The 18,089-nt window shown below is 41.2% G+C and overlaps 2 protein-coding genes across 3 annotated transcripts; one reads left to right on the top strand and one right to left on the bottom strand.

Moving 5' to 3' along the window:
* Nucleotides 1-7,467: 7,467 nt before the first annotated feature.
* On the top strand, nucleotides 7,468-10,834 carry LOC118408394 (acyl-coenzyme A thioesterase THEM4-like). Of its 2 annotated transcripts, XM_035809164.1 has the most exons (4): nucleotides 7,468-7,836; nucleotides 8,546-8,817; nucleotides 9,649-9,762; nucleotides 10,410-10,830. In XM_035809164.1, the coding sequence occupies exons 1-4, from the start codon at nucleotides 7,579-7,581 to the stop codon at nucleotides 10,639-10,641; spliced, it is 876 nt and encodes a 291-aa protein (XP_035665057.1). In that variant the 5' UTR covers nucleotides 7,468-7,578; the 3' UTR covers nucleotides 10,642-10,830. The 2 variants fall into 2 exon arrangements, with proteins under 2 accessions (XP_035665057.1, XP_035665058.1); XM_035809165.1 differs by lacking the exon at nucleotides 9,649-9,762 and having other exon boundaries at nucleotides 10,410-10,834.
* Nucleotides 10,835-11,429: 595 nt separating this feature from the next.
* LOC118408389 lies at nucleotides 11,430-14,793 on the bottom strand. Its single transcript, XM_035809158.1, has 3 exons — nucleotides 13,353-14,793; nucleotides 12,802-12,952; nucleotides 11,430-12,295 (listed from the first exon to the last, which is right to left on the bottom strand). Exons 1-3 carry the CDS (start codon nucleotides 14,732-14,734, stop codon nucleotides 12,005-12,007), a joined length of 1,824 nt encoding a protein of 607 aa, XP_035665051.1. The 5' UTR covers nucleotides 14,735-14,793; the 3' UTR covers nucleotides 11,430-12,004.
* Nucleotides 14,794-18,089: the final 3,296 nt, after the last annotated feature.

Here is an 18,089-nt window from a genome sequence, read left to right as displayed (position 1 = left end):
TAATGATCCCTCAATCTATCAAAGTTATTCGGGAGGGTCGAAGTATCGTGTTGGTTGGAAAGGTCCCTTGGTAGGGAATAATAATCCACAAACCGCAAAATATATTGTACATTGTTGCCGAGATATTCTCGACAACAGGTCCACCTTAGCTTACCGCTACGTAACCCTTACGCATGTATATACGCCTAAGATTCCTCAATCTTCAAAGTTATTCGGGAGGGTCGAACTTGGTATCGTTGGAAAGGTCCCTTGGTAGGGAATAATACTCCACAAACCGCAAAATTATATTGTACATTGTTGCCGAGATATTCTCGACAACAGGTCCACCTTAGCTTACCGCTACGTAACCCATACGCGTGTATATACGCCTAAGATTCCTCAATCTTCAAAGGTATTCGGGAGGGTCGAACTTGGTATCGTTGGAAAGGTCCCTTGGTAGGGAATAATAATCCACAAACCGCAAAATTATATTGTACATTGTTGCCGAGATATTCTCGACAACAGGTCCACCTTAGCTTACCGCTACGTAACCCTTACGCATGTATATACGCCTAAGATTCCTCAATCTTCAAAGGTATTCGGGAGGGTCGAACTTGGTATCGTTGGAAAGGTCCCTTGGTAGGGAATAATACTCCACAAACCGCAAAATTATATTGTACATTGTTGCCGAGATATTCTCGACAACAGGTCCACCTTAGCTTACCGCTACGTAACCCTTACGCATGTATATACGCCTAAGATTCCTCAATCTTCAAAGTTATTCGGGAGGGTCGAACTTGGTATCGTTGGAAAGGTCCCTTGATAGGGAATAATACTCCACAAACCGCAAAATTATATTGTACATTGTTGCCGAGATATTCTCGACAACAGGTCCACCTTAGCTTACCGCTACGTAACCCTTACGCATGTATATACGCCTAAGATTCCTCAATCTTCAAAGTTATTCGGGAGGGTCGAACTTAGTATCGTTGGAAAGGTCCCTTGGTAGGGAATAATAATCCACAAACCGCAAAATTATATTGTACATTGTTGCCGAGATATTCTCGACAACAGGTCCACCTTAGCTTACCGCTACGTAACCCTTACGCATGTATATACGCCTAAGATTCCTCAATCTTCAAAGTTATTCGGGAGGGTCGAACTTGGTATCGTTGGAAAGGTCCCTTGGTAGGGAATAATACTCCACAAACCGCAAAATTATATTGTACATGGTTGCCGAGATATTCTCGACAACAGGTCCACCTTAGCTTACCGCTACGTAATACGCGTGTATATACGCCTAAGATTCCTCAATCTTCAAAGGTATTCGGGAGGGTCGAACTTGGTATCGTTGGAAAGGTCCCTTGGTAGGGAATAATAATCCACAAACCGCAAAATTATATTGTACATTGTTGCCGAGATATTCTCGACAACAGGTCCACCTTAGCTTACCGCTACGTAACCCTTACGCATGTATATACGCCTAAGATTCCTCAATCTTCAAAGTTATTCGGGAGGGTCGAACTTGGTATCGTTGGAAAGGTCCCTTGATAGGGAATAATACTCCACAAACCGCAAAATTATATTGTACATTGTTGCCGAGATATTCTCGACAACAGGTCCACCTTAGCTTACCGCTACGTAACCCTTACGCATGTATATACGCCTAAGATTCCTCAATCTTCAAAGTTATTCGGGAGGGTCGAACTTGGTATCGTTGGAAAGGTCCCTTGGTAGGGAATAATAATCCACAAACCGCAAAATTATATTGTACATTGTTGCCGAGATATTCTCGACAACAGGTCCACCTTAGCTTACCGCTACGTAACCCTTACGCATGTATATACGCCTAAGATTCCTCAATCTTCAAAGTTATTCGGGAGGGTCGAACTTGGTATCGTTGGAAAGGTCCCTTGGTAGGGAATAATAATCCACAAACCGCAAAATTATATTGTACATTGTTGCCGAGATATTCTCGACAACAGGTCCACCTTAGCTTTACCGCTACGTAACCCTTACGCATGTATATACGCCTAAGAACCTTCAATCTTCAAAGTTATTCGGGAGGGTCGAACTTGGTATCGTTGGAAAGGTCCCTTGGTAGGGAATAATAATCCACAAACCGCAAAATTATATTGTACATTGTTGCCGAGATATTCTCGACAACAGGTCCACCTTAGCTTACCGCTACGTAACCCTTACGCATGTATATACGCCTAAGATTCCTCAATCTTCAAAGTTATTCGGGAGGGTCGAACTTGGTATCGTTGGAAAGGTCCCTTGGTAGGGAATAATAATCCACAAACCGCAAAATTATATTGTACATTGTTGCCGAGATATTCTTGACAACAGGTCCACCTTAGCTTACCGCTACGTAACCCTTACGCATGTATATACGCCTAAGATTCCTCAATCTTCAAAGTTATTCGGTAAGGTCGAACTTGGTATCGTTGGAAAGGTCTCTTGGTAGGGAATAATAATCCACAAACCGCAAAATTATATTGTACATTGTTGCCGAGATATTCTCGACAACAGGTCCACCTTAGCTTACCGCTACGTAACCCTTACGCATGTATATACGCCTAAGATTCCTCAATCTTCAAAGTTATTCGGGAAGGTCGAACTTGGTATCGTTGGAAAGGTCATAGTCACGCTGCGATATGCCATATCTTATGTACCGTTACTGCATGCATTATTAAAATGCAGCAAGCTGGCTCTTATAGTCCTGCTTATCATGTTTTCTAACCAGTTCTTTCCAGTGGGCACTTTTGCATAGTAGCCATAGTAGGACTGAGCAGCTTACGAGCATGGAATTCATGATATTGTGTTGGTATCCATCTGCCCCGACTGTATAATATAAAAGGCAACAAAACATATAAAAACCGAACCGAGTCATATATTATGTCTATGTTTTGAAATACACTTTCATCTTTAGTTCTCAGCAATGCAAAGCACACAAGCGAAACATCCACAGAAATCACACATATTTTCTCCAATGCAAAGTAACGCATGGTTCGACCGAGTTGTCAGTATTACATAAGTATGATTGTGCAGAATCCATCCTTCTGTTCTACGAAGTCAAAGTGCTTCATAAAAATGCATGCATCTTCACTCAGTTTCTTCGACCGCGTTATATAAAACCAGCTCAGTTTCCACTCAAGTCTTGGATTTTCTATCACATCTAATATAGTATACGTAGGTATGGAAATTGATGGGCATCAAAAGACGAAGTGCACTTTTTTATACTATCAGAATACATATCGTCATCTCCTATTCAAACGTGTACTTTAATTTCGCAGTGTAACATTCTCTTTTCTCCGTCCGTTGACCCCGCAGAATCTAATTTGTCTGTGATGCTTGAGCTCATATGCATATTCCAAGAAAACCTCGTGAATATTACATACCGAAGCTAGCATATCTACTCGTTCTACAGACAATAGAATATTCCAAATCATTTTGAAAAGAACGTGATCAGGTATGTGCTAGACACTGCTATCATCTACGCTATATTGTTGAACTTGCAAACAGAATTAAACCAGGAGCAAGACTTCTCCAGCAGTCTTCTGCCTAAAGTGAGGTAAGTGTGCCATTTTTCTTCTCATTTGAATATTTTACAGATAAGCTAGCATACCAGTCAGTAACAAACACTGTACCTTGCAAAATTATGTTCATGTTCACAGTAGGCTAAATTTTCTTATTTATCGGACTGATAAAGTAACCATCTAACTGAAATCAACTTTGGTAAGTTGACTTTCAAGGAAGCCCCAAAAATCAAACAAAACAAAGCGAAATAAAGCAAAATAGAGACAAACAATGAAAACCCGCAAAGCAAGTTACTCAATCGAGTACCTTATACACCTGGAAACCAAACCTTTCTCGACATAAGAAGATGAGTAGATTGAGAATAACATAAACAAAAGAAAACATAGATAAATAATTCGCCATTTTATAAAAGATTTAACCGCATGGAATTTATTTCTATTCCAGATATTTTTGTTAAGGGTTAAAACCGTTGGTAAAATGAAGACAGCGGTCAAGTCTGAGTTACAGAATCAAATGAAGAGTCGGCTGACGGTGTTAATAATTGCCCTGTGGATGTGTATGACCTGTTACCAGGAAGGTCGGGCTTTGCCGCAGAAATGCACGAATTCAAAATATAATGAGGCAGCAACGAGCACCACAGTAGTCTGTCGCTTCCTGGAGCTCACAGCGTTTCCTGAGGGCATTCCTGCGACTACAGCTGTTCTAGATCTCCAGGAAAACGCCATCAGGAACCTGACGGATGTCCCGGTGCTTAAGAATCTCATCCGTCTCTTTCTACAGAACAACCGCATCGAGATCGTTAACTGGGAAGCCCTTGAAAATCTGCCATCTTTGAGGACCCTGTCCTTGAAGCGTAACCGAATCACCCACGTTAGCCTTGACCTTGCCGTGCAGAAGTTGCCATCACTAGTGCTTGTGAACCTTGAGTTCAACCAGCTCACATCTTTCACAAAAGAACAGCTGGGGCATCCCACTCTGACAGCGGTAAAGGTTGGAAACAATCCACTCGACTGTAGCTGCGCCATGCTGTGGATGATCACAGATCTCAGATGTATGCAGACACATTATTCGTTGTTTGACCATTGCGAGAGATGCGACGCCTGCGTTATCTCCAGCTTCCCCAATCCTGAGAGCTATACATGCACCAGCCCGGCTCATCTGAAGGGACTTTCTCTGACGAGCGTCGCACAGCATCTGACCAACTGCGGGGAGGAAAACCTCACCTCCACAACTGCCAAGACGACCGGACATGCATCAACAACACAAGATCAAGACCACGGAACCACCACCAAACATCTTGGCCAATATGTTGAGAATCACAACAACGCCACTTCACTTTCAACCGACTGCCAAGATACCACAGTTCATCTGAAGGGAGTGTCTCTGACTAGTGTCGCACATCATCTTACTAACTGCGGAGATGGAAACTTTGCCTCCACACCTGCCAACCTCATGACGACCAAACTTGCATTAACATCAACACATGATCAAGGACATGAAACCACCACCAAACATCTTAGCCAATATCTTGAGAAGTACAACAACGCCACTTCTCTATCAACCGAAAGCCAAGACGCGACCTCGCCAACCACTATCGAAAATGTCCATCACAAGACCACATTCAAGATCCAGCCCATTGATTATACACTACGCGAAACATCCCCACAAATCACATATCTTTTCCTTAGCGGAAAAAAGTAACACCTTTTCCTTAGCGGAAAAGAGTAACATATTATTCAGCACAGTAGGGATGTTTTTGGTATTATATTGTCTGTTCTACGAAGTGCTTCATTAAAATGTATGTCTACACTTCAGATTCTCTGAACGTACGATTCAAAACCATATCCGGCCTTTTTTTTTATTCTCGGTTCTTTTTCCAAAGGTTAGCACGTTTTGGATTAATTGGGTCATTAAAAGACGAAGTGCCCTTCTCAAAAGAATATTAGAATGTTTAGCCCATGGCTACTTCCCCTCAGCCAATGAGAAGCCCCCATTTTCTGTTGCTATATCCACATAGTATGTCGCTATGAAAAAAGTGTGCTGCTATTTCATGCAAATGAGGAGAAAAGTGTGGTGATATCAGAAGAAAAGTGTGGTGATAACAGCCTAAAAAGTGTGGGTGATATACGCATGTGATCTGTTCTGACCAATCCTTGGTTACCTTTGAGACCTTCTTTTGGGACTATAATTGTGTCATGTGATAACTGACCAATCCTACTCTAGACTTCTAATTGCCCAGAGGAATATGACCAGACTTTCTGTCTCTCCAGGCACCTTACCCGGGAAGGTCTTGACAAGATTAATGACCTTGTGTTGTTACAGCCTGACACTGTCTGTCACAGCTTTTCAAGCAATAACAAGAAAGATTGTGGACTTTTATGACAAAATAAAGTAACATTTTGTAAAGCTGATGAACTAGAAAAGCTTCGGGGAAGTCTGCCATGGGCTAAGTTAGTTACCCCATGGCCTTGGCCTCGTTTTCTGTGTATATCACCAGGCCCGCCACCAGGCCCGCCACCTCGGGGATTTCTAGTCTCCCCTCGGTGATATACACAGAAAACTCGCCCCGCCCATGGGGTAACTATTACATATCTTCTTCTTCTTTCAAAATGTGTAGTCCTGGCTTGCCGTTTTGGTTCTCCATCGAATGAGATAAGAATGTTTCGAATAATGTTAGACATGCTCTTAGGTACTAGGGCTTCTAAAATATAGTTTAATTTAGCCTGTAGTCTTTTATTCGACCTACACAAAACAGCTCTACAACAAAAAAATCTTCCGTTATTTGTGGCCTCTTGAAACGCAGAACACCATGCCACCACCAAATATCTTTTAGGCTCTGTGGCAGCGTTGATCATTTGGCCGAAGATCTGAGTCGAACAGCCAGGACTTTTTCTGAAAACGCAGCGGGTGCATATAGACTGGTCACAATTCTACACTTACGCTTAAGGGCCACGGTATTTTACTGAACCTGATAAGCTGCTAAGCATATATAGGCCTGTTTCTCGGCGGGCGGGCTTCACTACCAGCATAGTAGATATGATAAATGCAGCGCGGGCTTCACACCAGCATAGTAGATATGATAAATGCAGCAAGCTTCTGATGGATTTTTTTTTCATATATAATGCACAATCAGAATGTGGTTGTCTTACCGTCTGTCGGAAAATTACTTTCATCTGTATAAACCTTTATTGAAAATGAGCGCTCTAATAGAGAAAGGTTTGCCTTGTTCTTTAAAAGATGCACAACGTAATTATGTTGTAGGGACGGCTAAGAACTGGGAATAGAAGTACATGTACATATATAGTTCATTAAAATCATCTCTTGTTCGAGGGCTTAGTATTCGTAACATGTACTCGGAGAGGATTTAGAAGGTATTTCTTACCCGATGGCTAATTGCAGGTAACATGAAAAAACAAATAGTGTTGAACAGTATAGAATATGTCTATACTCTAATCTAAAAGGTAACTCAAAACTGTAATATTGTAAGGGGAGAATAGTGACAGAGAAATGTGACGTAAACAAGGAAGAAGCTAGTTACTCAACAATAGCGTTTGTCGTTGTGATGATTGGATTGTATTCGATATAGAACATTCAAATGCTCAAATTATATCAACTGAACATGAGGACATTTTTTCCTCAAGTAGTTCATTTCTCTTCTAACAAACGAATAATACGTTATTTGGGTCATAAGGTATTATATGCCAGGCGTTTTGGAATGGCGAATTGCATAGTTTAGGGATGTCCAAGTTGATGATTTTATGAAGTTATGAACGTTATGAACATTTTAACAAGGTTTAAAAAATAGTAAAATGTGTTATAAACATAGGCATCAACTAATTCTTTGTATGCTTACATTTGTGTTGACGTTATCGTCCCCGTTTATTTCAACGCTGTCACCCCCTTTAGGTAAGTGGTATTGTCCGGGTGAATGACCATTGACCTCGGGTCACATAACGTTAGGGTCATCTTGCACAATTTTACGGCCGTTATAATATATGTGAAGATCGCGTCATTTTAGCGAGGATTTCTTGGAGACTAAGACTACAAATCTCGTCCATGGCTTTACGTAACTGTATTTTGTCGTCAGCGAGAGCGATAGACTCCATTTTTGGCGCAAAAGTGGCAAATTTTCTACAAACGCGTCGTCTGCTATACAGCTGTGTCCTCAAGGTCATACAGCCGGCACAGGTGCAGGTCGGATCGCCAAGATTTCTCAAGGAGCCTTCGCAGGTTCTTACCACCGGGTATAGCTTTTCTTGGAGAGGGTTGGCTACAGAGACGGCAGAGAGAAAGGACGGGCAAGACTTAGGGAAGGTAATGTACCGTGTTTACGATGTTAACTTGTGTGTGTGTGTGTGTGGGGGGGGGGGGTAATATGTTTTTACTATCAGCTGATCAGGAGAGGTTGTTTCGTGCTTTGGTCGAAATTCAGGACTTCTTCGCATAACTAAGCTGCCTAGATTTTTTTGTTAAGCCTAAAATTATTCTTATCATTATTTGTAGTGTAGAACTAGAGTTCCACGAACTCATCCCTTCGCCAAATACAGTAGAACTAGAAGCCGCTTAATTGCACGGCCTATTTGCCAGTTGGTTTCGTGCAATTATCCTGCTGGTGCAATAGTCCAACGTTATGTAGCTGGTCCGAATAGGTTTGGGATTTTGGGATCCCGTGCAGTTAACGGAAGTGTGCGTTAATCCGTTGTGCAATTAACTGGCTTCAAGTTATACTGTACTAGCTATAGTAATCATGCCTTTATTCAAGACTTTATTACTATTAGGTCTCATTCATGCATAATGCAATTTGCTTGAGAGTACCTACCCCAAAAGCAAACGACTGCATAAACGTGTGTTAAATGTAGCAGTTGAAAATTCCATTTTATCCATCCCAACTTACCTCGAGTAATGTTGTGTACAAACAAACACACACAGATAACTGTTACATAAATGCTGCAGTACTGTAGGAAAATGGCAGGTTAACCATTTTTAAAATGTGTAAAAATTCACTTCACCTTCTATCTTTCAGACAAACGAAGAGGAACCCTTCATCGACGTCGCCTGGCCAAACGAGGCGTGGTCGGACATTACCAAGGAGATTTTCCACCAGTTGAATGCTGGGACGGAAAATGGCAACTGGAAGCGTCATCCGGGATATCTTCGGACAGGAGAAAGGCGTCTGTACAGTAGGAACATTTCGGAACAGGGAAAAGGGTTCGAGTACGCCGTTTTTATCAATAAAAGGGAACAGCGAGCGACATGTGTATGCCAGTTTGGGCCATATCTGGAAGGACCGCCAAGGTATGTCAGCTGCAATTCTTTTAATTGAACGAACTTTAAGTCAAACCACTTATGTTTTGTAACCACTTCAAGTTACAAGCTACACTAAAATGGTCCCTTCCATTTTCACATAATTAATCCCACCCTGTTGCTGAATCTAAGTTTGACTGAATGCTCAAAGTATGTATTTTAGTACATAATTGATCTTTTTTGGTTGTTTTCACATTAAATGCATGTGAGTTGAATTAACAACTGAGATGTATTGACAAATACCCATGCAGACACATATACTGACAAATACCCATGCAGACACACATATGACACACACACGTACACCTACCCCGGACACACACACATACACACACACACACACATCCGCATACACGCATGCACAGTGAACATACCTACCTAAAAAGAAGAAAACTTTCTAAAAAACTATTGTATACAAACTTGTGGTACACATACTAAAAATACCCCTGCAGTTCCAGAGTAAGTTGCTAGGGGGCCCAAACATACATCACTTCTTCCCAAGGACGTCTCATATAAAGTTCTTGTTCTTCCTTACATCAAAAGCTATCTGCCACCAAAAAATCAAGACCATAGCACATCTGGGTCAAAAGATGCAAAAATGTAGAAGTTCTGCTGCAGTACCAAGGTCATATACCAGGGGACCCAAAATCAATTTCGACCCCCTACCCACATCAAATATCAATTTATAATCCATCAAAAAGTTCTGGGGTTATGCTGACTACAAAAATCTGGAAAAACAAACAAACACACAGTCAGACAAACACACCACAAACAATACCCCTATTTTCATGGAGGTAACTGTTCAATGCTGCTATTCCACAGCCATGTGCATGGGGGCGCTGTTGCTACAATGCTTGACGCATTGATGGGTATCTGTGTACATCACGCTCTGGAAGGTTATTATTTGACGGCAAACCTGAATATCAACTACAAAAAGTACGTACTAGTACCTTCATTTTTGTTATGGCCATATTTATTGATATAGATTCAGCTAAGGTATGAAAATCATTGCAACTCTTTTTTAACGGTATGTCAGGGTTTAACAAGTATTCTAAAATTCACTTGTCCTATCGGGCAAGTACATGCAAAATTTACTTGCCTGGACCAGCTTTCTGCTTGCCCCAAAATTTAACTAACATTTTTCACTATGTATTTTGATGTGCAGTGATAAAATTCTTTCATTATTGGCTCTATTTTTCTGTGTTGACCAATGCTTGATGCGGTAACTGTGATAAGCAACAAGTACATCAAAATCTCATGGAAAAATCTTACTTGCCCTATCGGACAAGTGGGGAAGGACATGCACTTGCCTGGGACAATCGGGCTAGTGGACTTGTCAAACCCTTTAATTCTTTGTAATTCTTTGTTTTATACATGCCTTTGTTTGAATGTCTGTCAGTTTGCAGTGCAACGTTCTTAGTGTGAATTAAAGCAAGGCTCCTGGTCAGATATCAATATATTTGTGCATGGCTCCTACTTGTTCTATCATGCTGCAGAATTAATAAAAAAAACATAAATATTGAGCCATTAGAGCCTACTTTGTAGACTATGATGAAATACATTCCTTTTCTCGATTCTTTCAGTCCGGTTCCATTAGGATCCACCGCCATTTTCCACGCCAAGGTGGACCGACAGGAAGACCGGAAGGGGTACCTTTCTGCCTACGTCACTTCCGCTGACGGGCGCACTACGCTGTGCGACGCCACATCACTTTTTGTCAAACTCTCTCAAGAGCAGATGGAGAAAACCAAGAAGTATCTTCCTCAAGATTCTCACTCTGATAAAGTAGTGAAGGCTGAAAAGTCAGTTGTATAAGTGGACATGATACATTAATAAGTTGTTTGATGTCACATGACGAAAGTATTGTCCGCCATGTTAGATGCTTAATCCTGAACGTTGCCGGATAAGCTGGATTTCTATCATATGATATGCTAGTAGTTACAGTGACTTGATTACATATACATATTATATATATACATATGTATATATATATATATAGGATTTTACATGTATAATATATATATATTGAATATCTGTATGTTATATCTATAGGATTTCTCTACGTGTGCTATGATGTCATGCGCAAATACCTAATGATGATTGTTGTTGTTGTTATTCATGTATTAATTTATAGAGGATTTTATAATGATTAGATATTCATTATTTTGAACTGTAATTTCTTTAGCATGAACTATGTATTAAGGAAACTTCTCAGGAATTGTACAATGTGTTGTATGTATATCAGTATTAACACCTTTGCTAAAGTTTATGTACATACATTATGTGACATGATTATTTCTGTTCTTACTTAACAAGCTTTTATTGTACTGCCCATTGTGTTTCTGTGTATCTGTGTGTGTGTTTTTGTACAAGATAACTCGAAACGTTGTGGATCGTTTTGCATGATGTTTGGTAGTTTTGTGGGGGTTGGGAAAAGCTCCTTGGGAAAATGAAGGTCAAATTCGATAATGGGGTTCCTAGCGTCTAGTAACGGTACTGCAGCAGAGGTTCAAAGTTGGTAAAATTTTCCTCAATTGTCAGGTTGAAGATATTTTAGTACAACCAAGAACAACAACGCACAGAAAAGTAAACCACACATGTCACGTCTGACTGATTTTATGACCTTTTACATGTAGGTAGCGGCACAATTTTGTAATGTATTCAATTTCTTAAGTCTATTAAGTGATAGGGAATGGACAACCATACAAGTTGAGTGAACCGGTAGGAAGTCTTGTACATTTTATGCTATACAAGTTATGAACAGTTTGGACGAGTTTGAAAAGAATAACAAGTATCATAAATCTAAATTTTGATTACTATTAATTAGTTTGTATACATCTACATGTACACGTGCCCACGGTATCGTCATTTGTAGTCAGACGCCGGTCATTTATTACACATCTTCTTAACAATGATTTCCTAAGTATATAAAAAGGTGAGAAAGCAACTGTTAATAACTCAACTTTCTGACGTTACTTTCAAAGTAATCTGAAGCAATAAAGACTCATGAATGCATCTTAAGCTAGACAATAGAAACCTTAAAAACATATGCATAATGCACTCGTGTTTATATTTTTCGTCGGTGCTATTAACACTCTGTCCTTTAGTCGAACAACCAGGTGAGGTTGATATTCTTCTGAAATCTAGCACTTAACATTTCATTTGTGTCCTGGAGTTTTCAGTACCGAAAAAGAAAGACACAGTGTTCTCTCCAGTCTATGGCAACAACACATCCTTTCCGTGGTACAGACACGTCCCAGGGACACACCAACCCGTCCTCTTCCCCTGCTATGGTCTGTACAAATCCTCCCTCCCTGTTGAACATCTGAACCCGGCTGTTACTCCAGTCAGCCACGATGATGTTTCCCTGCCCGTCCACACAGAGACCGTGAGGCCCGTTCAGTGGGGCTCTCCCAAACCCCGGCTCTAAACTCAGCTCCTGAAGTCTCCGACCACGCTCGTCGTATATCTGGAAATCAGGACAATATCCATTACTGTCAATTTTGTTTAACTCTCTCTGTCTCTCTCTCTCTCTCACACACACACACACACACATACACACACACAAGCAGCAACAAAGACACACACACATTCCTTTGCATTTTTATCTAGTCTGAGACACTGCAAAGCTAAGATTTGCATGAGCAGTCCAATGATATTGTCACAAAGGATAAAAAAGGAGTGTTACTTTCCCTTTAATATCATTATCCAGTTTCACCTATTTCAAAGCCAAAGCTTTCCCGTGCTCTGGCATGAAAGTCGTTAGCCGTGTAAGTGCACGCATACACACACACACACGCATACGCAGACACATAAGGACACACACGCACACGCACATACGCACACACATACACACACACACAAATGCACACGCACACACCCGTATGATAGGATGCTGCTGTTCCTATGATACAGACACACACAAACATGCACACACAGAGAAACAGAACCAAACGCACGCACAAACATACACACCTGTACAGTTTTGTGAAGAGACAGTAGGATGTTGTTGTTCCTATGATCCACACACACACGCTTGTAGGTCTGTACAGTCGTGTCGAACTCGGACTGGGTGTCACCGCTCGTAGCTAGTATACAGACCTTCCCAGTCAGAGCTGCTGCAATCCTGTGGTAAGGACAATATCGCTATTATAGTATAGTTCCTAAAGCACATGGATATGATGAAATAGTCAAGCGTTCTAAATTCTTACTTACTGACAAACAGTGTTAGACTTAATTTTTTTTTCATTGTAAAACATAAGATAGAGGTAGCTCCATGGACGTTTTGGGCCGTAGGGGCAGTGGTTTGTGATCAACTGTGTCTAAACCAAAGTTATGTACTGAGTCTTACTTTTACACCTAGGTGGACTGAAAAAAAGGTGTGTGAAGTGCCTTCCAAAATGGCTGAACATTGGCGGCATGTCAGGGAACTCAAACCCAGGACCTATGAGTTCTAGGGCAGACACTCTAACCTTTATGTCCTTTTTTTTTTGTCTTGCTTCACTGAGTTATTTAAAAAAACATACCTGCCGTCCTGAAATCCCGAAGCGTCTATAACCGGATCCCGGCCCGAGCCGACAGTCAGAGTTCTTCTCGCAATCAGCCGCCCTTCTTTGGTGTATTTCAAAAACACGTTTGTATAAGTCGTGTCCACGCCTATAACTCCTTTGTAAAAACTGCCCACAAACGTAACATGCCTTCCGTCAGAAAACAACCCGCAACCGTTTATGTTCAGGTTGTCCCCAAAGTTAAGCATAAATTCGCTGATCTGCTCCCCCTTGAACGTGAAGACTTGGACTCGCCCGCCGCCCGCTCGGTCGATGACGTAGACCTGATCTGAAGCGGTGGTAACACACAGCGGTTCTGAAAACTGTCCCTTTTTTGTCCCGCTGGTCCCAAAACGAGACTTCCAAGACGTGAACGTTCTTGAAGGCGTTGAGAGAACGTCTTGTCGTGGGGAGCAGACGTCTCTGTCTTCTTTGACCTCAATCCGTCCGAGTGTGAAAACAGACCCTTCAAAATCACTTGGTACAAAATTTATAGTGGGTTGTTTGGGTGTGTGACGTTGCAAATTTAGGTGAAGTTTAGATTCCATAACGTCAGAGTTTTGTCTTCCGTTGCCATGGAATTTCTGTAGCTGTAACGTCAAGTCTTCCATCTCATTCTTGACGTCTTGCTCCCACCTTTCAAAGACAAGCCTCACCTGTTCTGTCAGCGTCTTGGCACTTTCTTCGACTTTCTTTATAGCTTCTTCCTTCTGCTTAAAGATTTGTTCCTCCATTTCCGTCCTCTCGCTTTCCGCAAGGCGTTTACTTTCCTCCAAGGCGTTCAGTCTCTTTAAGATCCTTTCCACCATCTTCTGAGGAGTCCGATAATCTTCTCCCTGCTTGTCTTCTAAGACGTCTACAGGTGTGCCACAGGTGCGGTTATTATGGACACTGTTTATACCTTCTCCGACCACAGTCTCGCCGCACTCTCTATACAGTAGCCTTGAGGGTTGACTTCCGGTTTTTCCTGGTACTGAACAATAGCGCCACTCACCGTTCGTTATGGCTACAGGCACACCTTCCTCAGGTGGGCTCGTATCACCTTTCTGACCAATCTTTTGTCGGCAGGTGAGATAACAATCTTCTACCTGTCCGTCGTGATTCCTGTTACCGGCCCACCGGTGGTTTTGTTCCGCCAACATTCCGTCATTAGGTGTACACACGCCCCCCACAGGTAAACCGGAAACGCCTTTCACTTTTACCTGTTGACGCCAGGTGGGACAAGAAAATCTCACTTGTCCGTGAGGACGTCCGTTAGCACGTTGTTCGTCATAGTGATTCGGTATCACTTCAGACGTCGACTTTTTGGTCAGAAAACTGTCGTTCACAAAACCGCAGTCTCTGTGTCCACTGTCAGCCATGACGCTCGTACGGTAAACTCAATAGCCTGAACTTTACCCTCAGACGTGGTCGTCCCATTGAGCTGTCAATCATTTCCTTTTCACGAGCCAAGAGCGTGCTACTGTGTACACACGCACGCTGAAGTCTCGTCGCCATGGCAACATAGGTATCGTTTACAGGGCACTGTTGAGGAAAGGGGCAGCTTAATTGTGTTTAGCGAATATAAAGTAGCAAAGGTGAGTAGGCGACAAGCAGGTGTGTCAAATGTACAGAAGTCGGTATGAAGAAATGTCATCCCTTCGGCTTGAGTTATGCCCCACATACTGTAGTTTAATGAGGGGTTAATGATCCTCCCCGAGGTGTATATGGTGTGATAACGCCTGGACCTTTGCTATAACCAGCGAATAAAACCACCGAGTGAGCGATGCGAAAGAGGTGGTCTTATGAGTGGTCATTAATTAGGCTATCTTGCTAATTCATGATCAGTACTAGTGAATAACGCGTCATAACTATGAAATGCGGCTATATGATGATAGTTGTATTTCTCTATATGTGGAGCATTGTCTGAGTGTATATAACAACAAATACCCTAATATCACCGAACGATCTGCGTAGCAATATGTATATATTATAGCCTAATTGTATTACTTATAGTAGCTACCTTACTAAACGATCTGCACTGTATTACGTAATTAAGAGCTCTAACTAGCCTCATATAGATAACCTAGTAATATCATTTGTATCAAATACTGACATTCTAGATCGTGCGACTGCTAGTCAAGCTGTAAACACGGATCGTCTCTGTAGCCTGTATCGTTAGTTACCTGTATCGTTATACAGCCGAATAAATCATATCAAATCAAATCAATCTACTCTCTCAGCAAATACGGAATGGACCGAAGAGATAGCTGGATACTTGGCTAGAATGTGCACGTGCCTTATTCTAATTCTGAACAAGACTAGAAAGGGAAGCACACAACAAAGTTGAAATAATCTCATTAATTCAATCATTCCTTTTATTGGAATTGAACTTAAAAGACCATATGTAGTAAAAGTGCAGAGTAATTCATCTCTGCGACCCCTACAAGACATGCTCCAAGACAAGCTTTACAATATTAGCACGTTAAAAGCGGAAATAATCTTGATAAGGCAATCTGTATGAACTTGTATGTACTACACTATTTTCCCACATTTACATCATTATTTCATACTTTGAACGGTATATACATATACATATAAACGGCGCAGAAACAAGCCACGCTAGGATTCCCTACATATTGTAACCCACATATATCAGACTTCAAGTCGTCCTCGCGGCATTGCCGCTGCAAATATTTGCCTCTTGAATGTTGGTTTTGAACGTAATAGAGTTGCTTTATCTTATAACGTAGAAAAGTGTCCCCAAAATTAACTTTGATAATTGAATTTCTACAACCCTGACTTGGGCTAAGATTGCTTAGGTTGCCTTTAAACCAAAGCATGTGCATGTGCAAGTTTTACATCTCATGCACAGGCTATCCAGTGGATTTTGGCATAGTACAACTGTGAACTATTCCAGGTGCCGACTCGCACCTTCAGGCTTGTTGTGGAGACGGACTCCACGCTTGCTGTGACCCGGATGTTACCATCCCCACCACCATCCCCATCCAAATGGTCCAGTTTCGTCAAGCCCACAGTCACCACGGGGGTTGTCCGGAAGGCCCTGCTGAACTCGGCGGTCAGGTCGAGGTAGCGAGCGCCAGCTCCGGACGTGAAGGCTTCATGTGGCGTTTCTAATTCACCGCTTTCGCCTAAGATGGAAAGTGTAAAATGATATATTTATCGTATAGGTCAGGTCTTGATTGTAGATACAGCTAGAGCTGGACCACTCTCACCAAAATGAGCACTCTGTTACGTTTTACACACAAAGGCATAATATTTCGATATATATATATATATATATATATATATATATATATATATATATATATATATATATATATATATATATATATATATATATATATAGCTACAAAAAGAGTTTAAAGGCTAGTCTACAAGTAAATGCATCATTTAGCTCTTCTTCTCTTTAATCTTTCCCTATTTTTCTCATATCAATGCCTCTCTGGTTCTCTCTTTGTTTCTCTCTATCTCCCTATTATTCTGTCTCTTTCTTCCTCTCTTATGCATGTTTATTTCTTTCTCTTCTTCTCTAACTTTATCTCCTGCTCTTGGTGAAAAAATGTCTCAATCGCAGACCACTCAAAAGTGAAACAATCATCAGCGCTTACAGCGTTCGACGTAGTCTCGCTGTTCCAGGTCCTGGATCCTTTGGTCTTTGGCCGCCATCTCGGTCTGAAGCTGTTGGATCTCAACCTGGTAGATATGGTCTTTGGCGGCCGTCTCATTTTGAAGCTGTTGTATTTCTTTTTCCATCTCTTGATTTTGAGCATGAAGTTGTTGCATCTCTCTCTGCAGCTGGTCGAGCACACTTTGCAGAGACAGAGAAGCTGGGACGGAATAAAAGAAAGTAGGGCGTTATTTTTAGACCTGAGGACCGCGACATTTTTTTCGGAATGGACCATTGCAAATCCAACAAAATAACCATCATTCAGAAGTAGCCCCTAACAGGCTCCATGTGTAGCTTGCAGTTGTAGAAAGTGGTCAAATAGACAGATAACACACAAAAGAAGTTGGCCGTCATAGAACTACAGTTTTCATATGTCGTATAGTTTCGGATGCCATCCAACTCCTCTGGTGTACCAATGTGTTATCTGTCTTTTTGTTTACTTTTCACTATTTTGCAGTGACATGTGGAGCCTGATATAGGCTACTTCAGGAGTTATGTGTATAAAAAGTAAAATAAAGAGAAAAAAAGATATATGAAGTTCATTTTATCTTACCTGTCATCTTACTCATCCCAAGTAGACTCTTCTTTGCAGTAGGTTGGTTTTGCTCGTTGTGAACATTACGTTGAGACATGTTCTCCTGGTTACTTTTTAAGTTGTTAACAGTGACGGTTAGCTGCGATATTTCCTTTACATAAACAAACATAAACATCTTATAAAAACTATTTATGAAAATAGCAAAGCAAAACGGAACAGTAAGTAACGGTAAGCTGATGTAAAAGGAATGTTTTCCGGGAAGCATTGAAAGAACTTAAGCCTTTCAGATTCAGCATTTTTTTTTACCTTATTATTGTTGAAGACCATTACGAAGAAGCTTATCGCGACAAGGAGAGGCAGTGAAACGTGAAACAACGTACACGAATGCAGGTAGCCGATGTCTTTGTAGCTTTATTTACTTTTTTTTAAATACGATGCTGCAAATACTGTTTTCGTTCATATCTCAAAAGTGTTTGACTCATTATGCTAATGATGGATTTCAGTCTACATT

The sequence above is a fragment of the Branchiostoma floridae genome, unplaced genomic scaffold (assembly GCF_000003815.2).
Source record: "Branchiostoma floridae strain S238N-H82 unplaced genomic scaffold, Bfl_VNyyK Sc7u5tJ_1581, whole genome shotgun sequence".
NCBI lineage: Eukaryota > Metazoa > Chordata > Leptocardii > Amphioxiformes > Branchiostomatidae > Branchiostoma > Branchiostoma floridae.
This window is presented reverse-complemented; position numbering and strand designations above follow the sequence as displayed.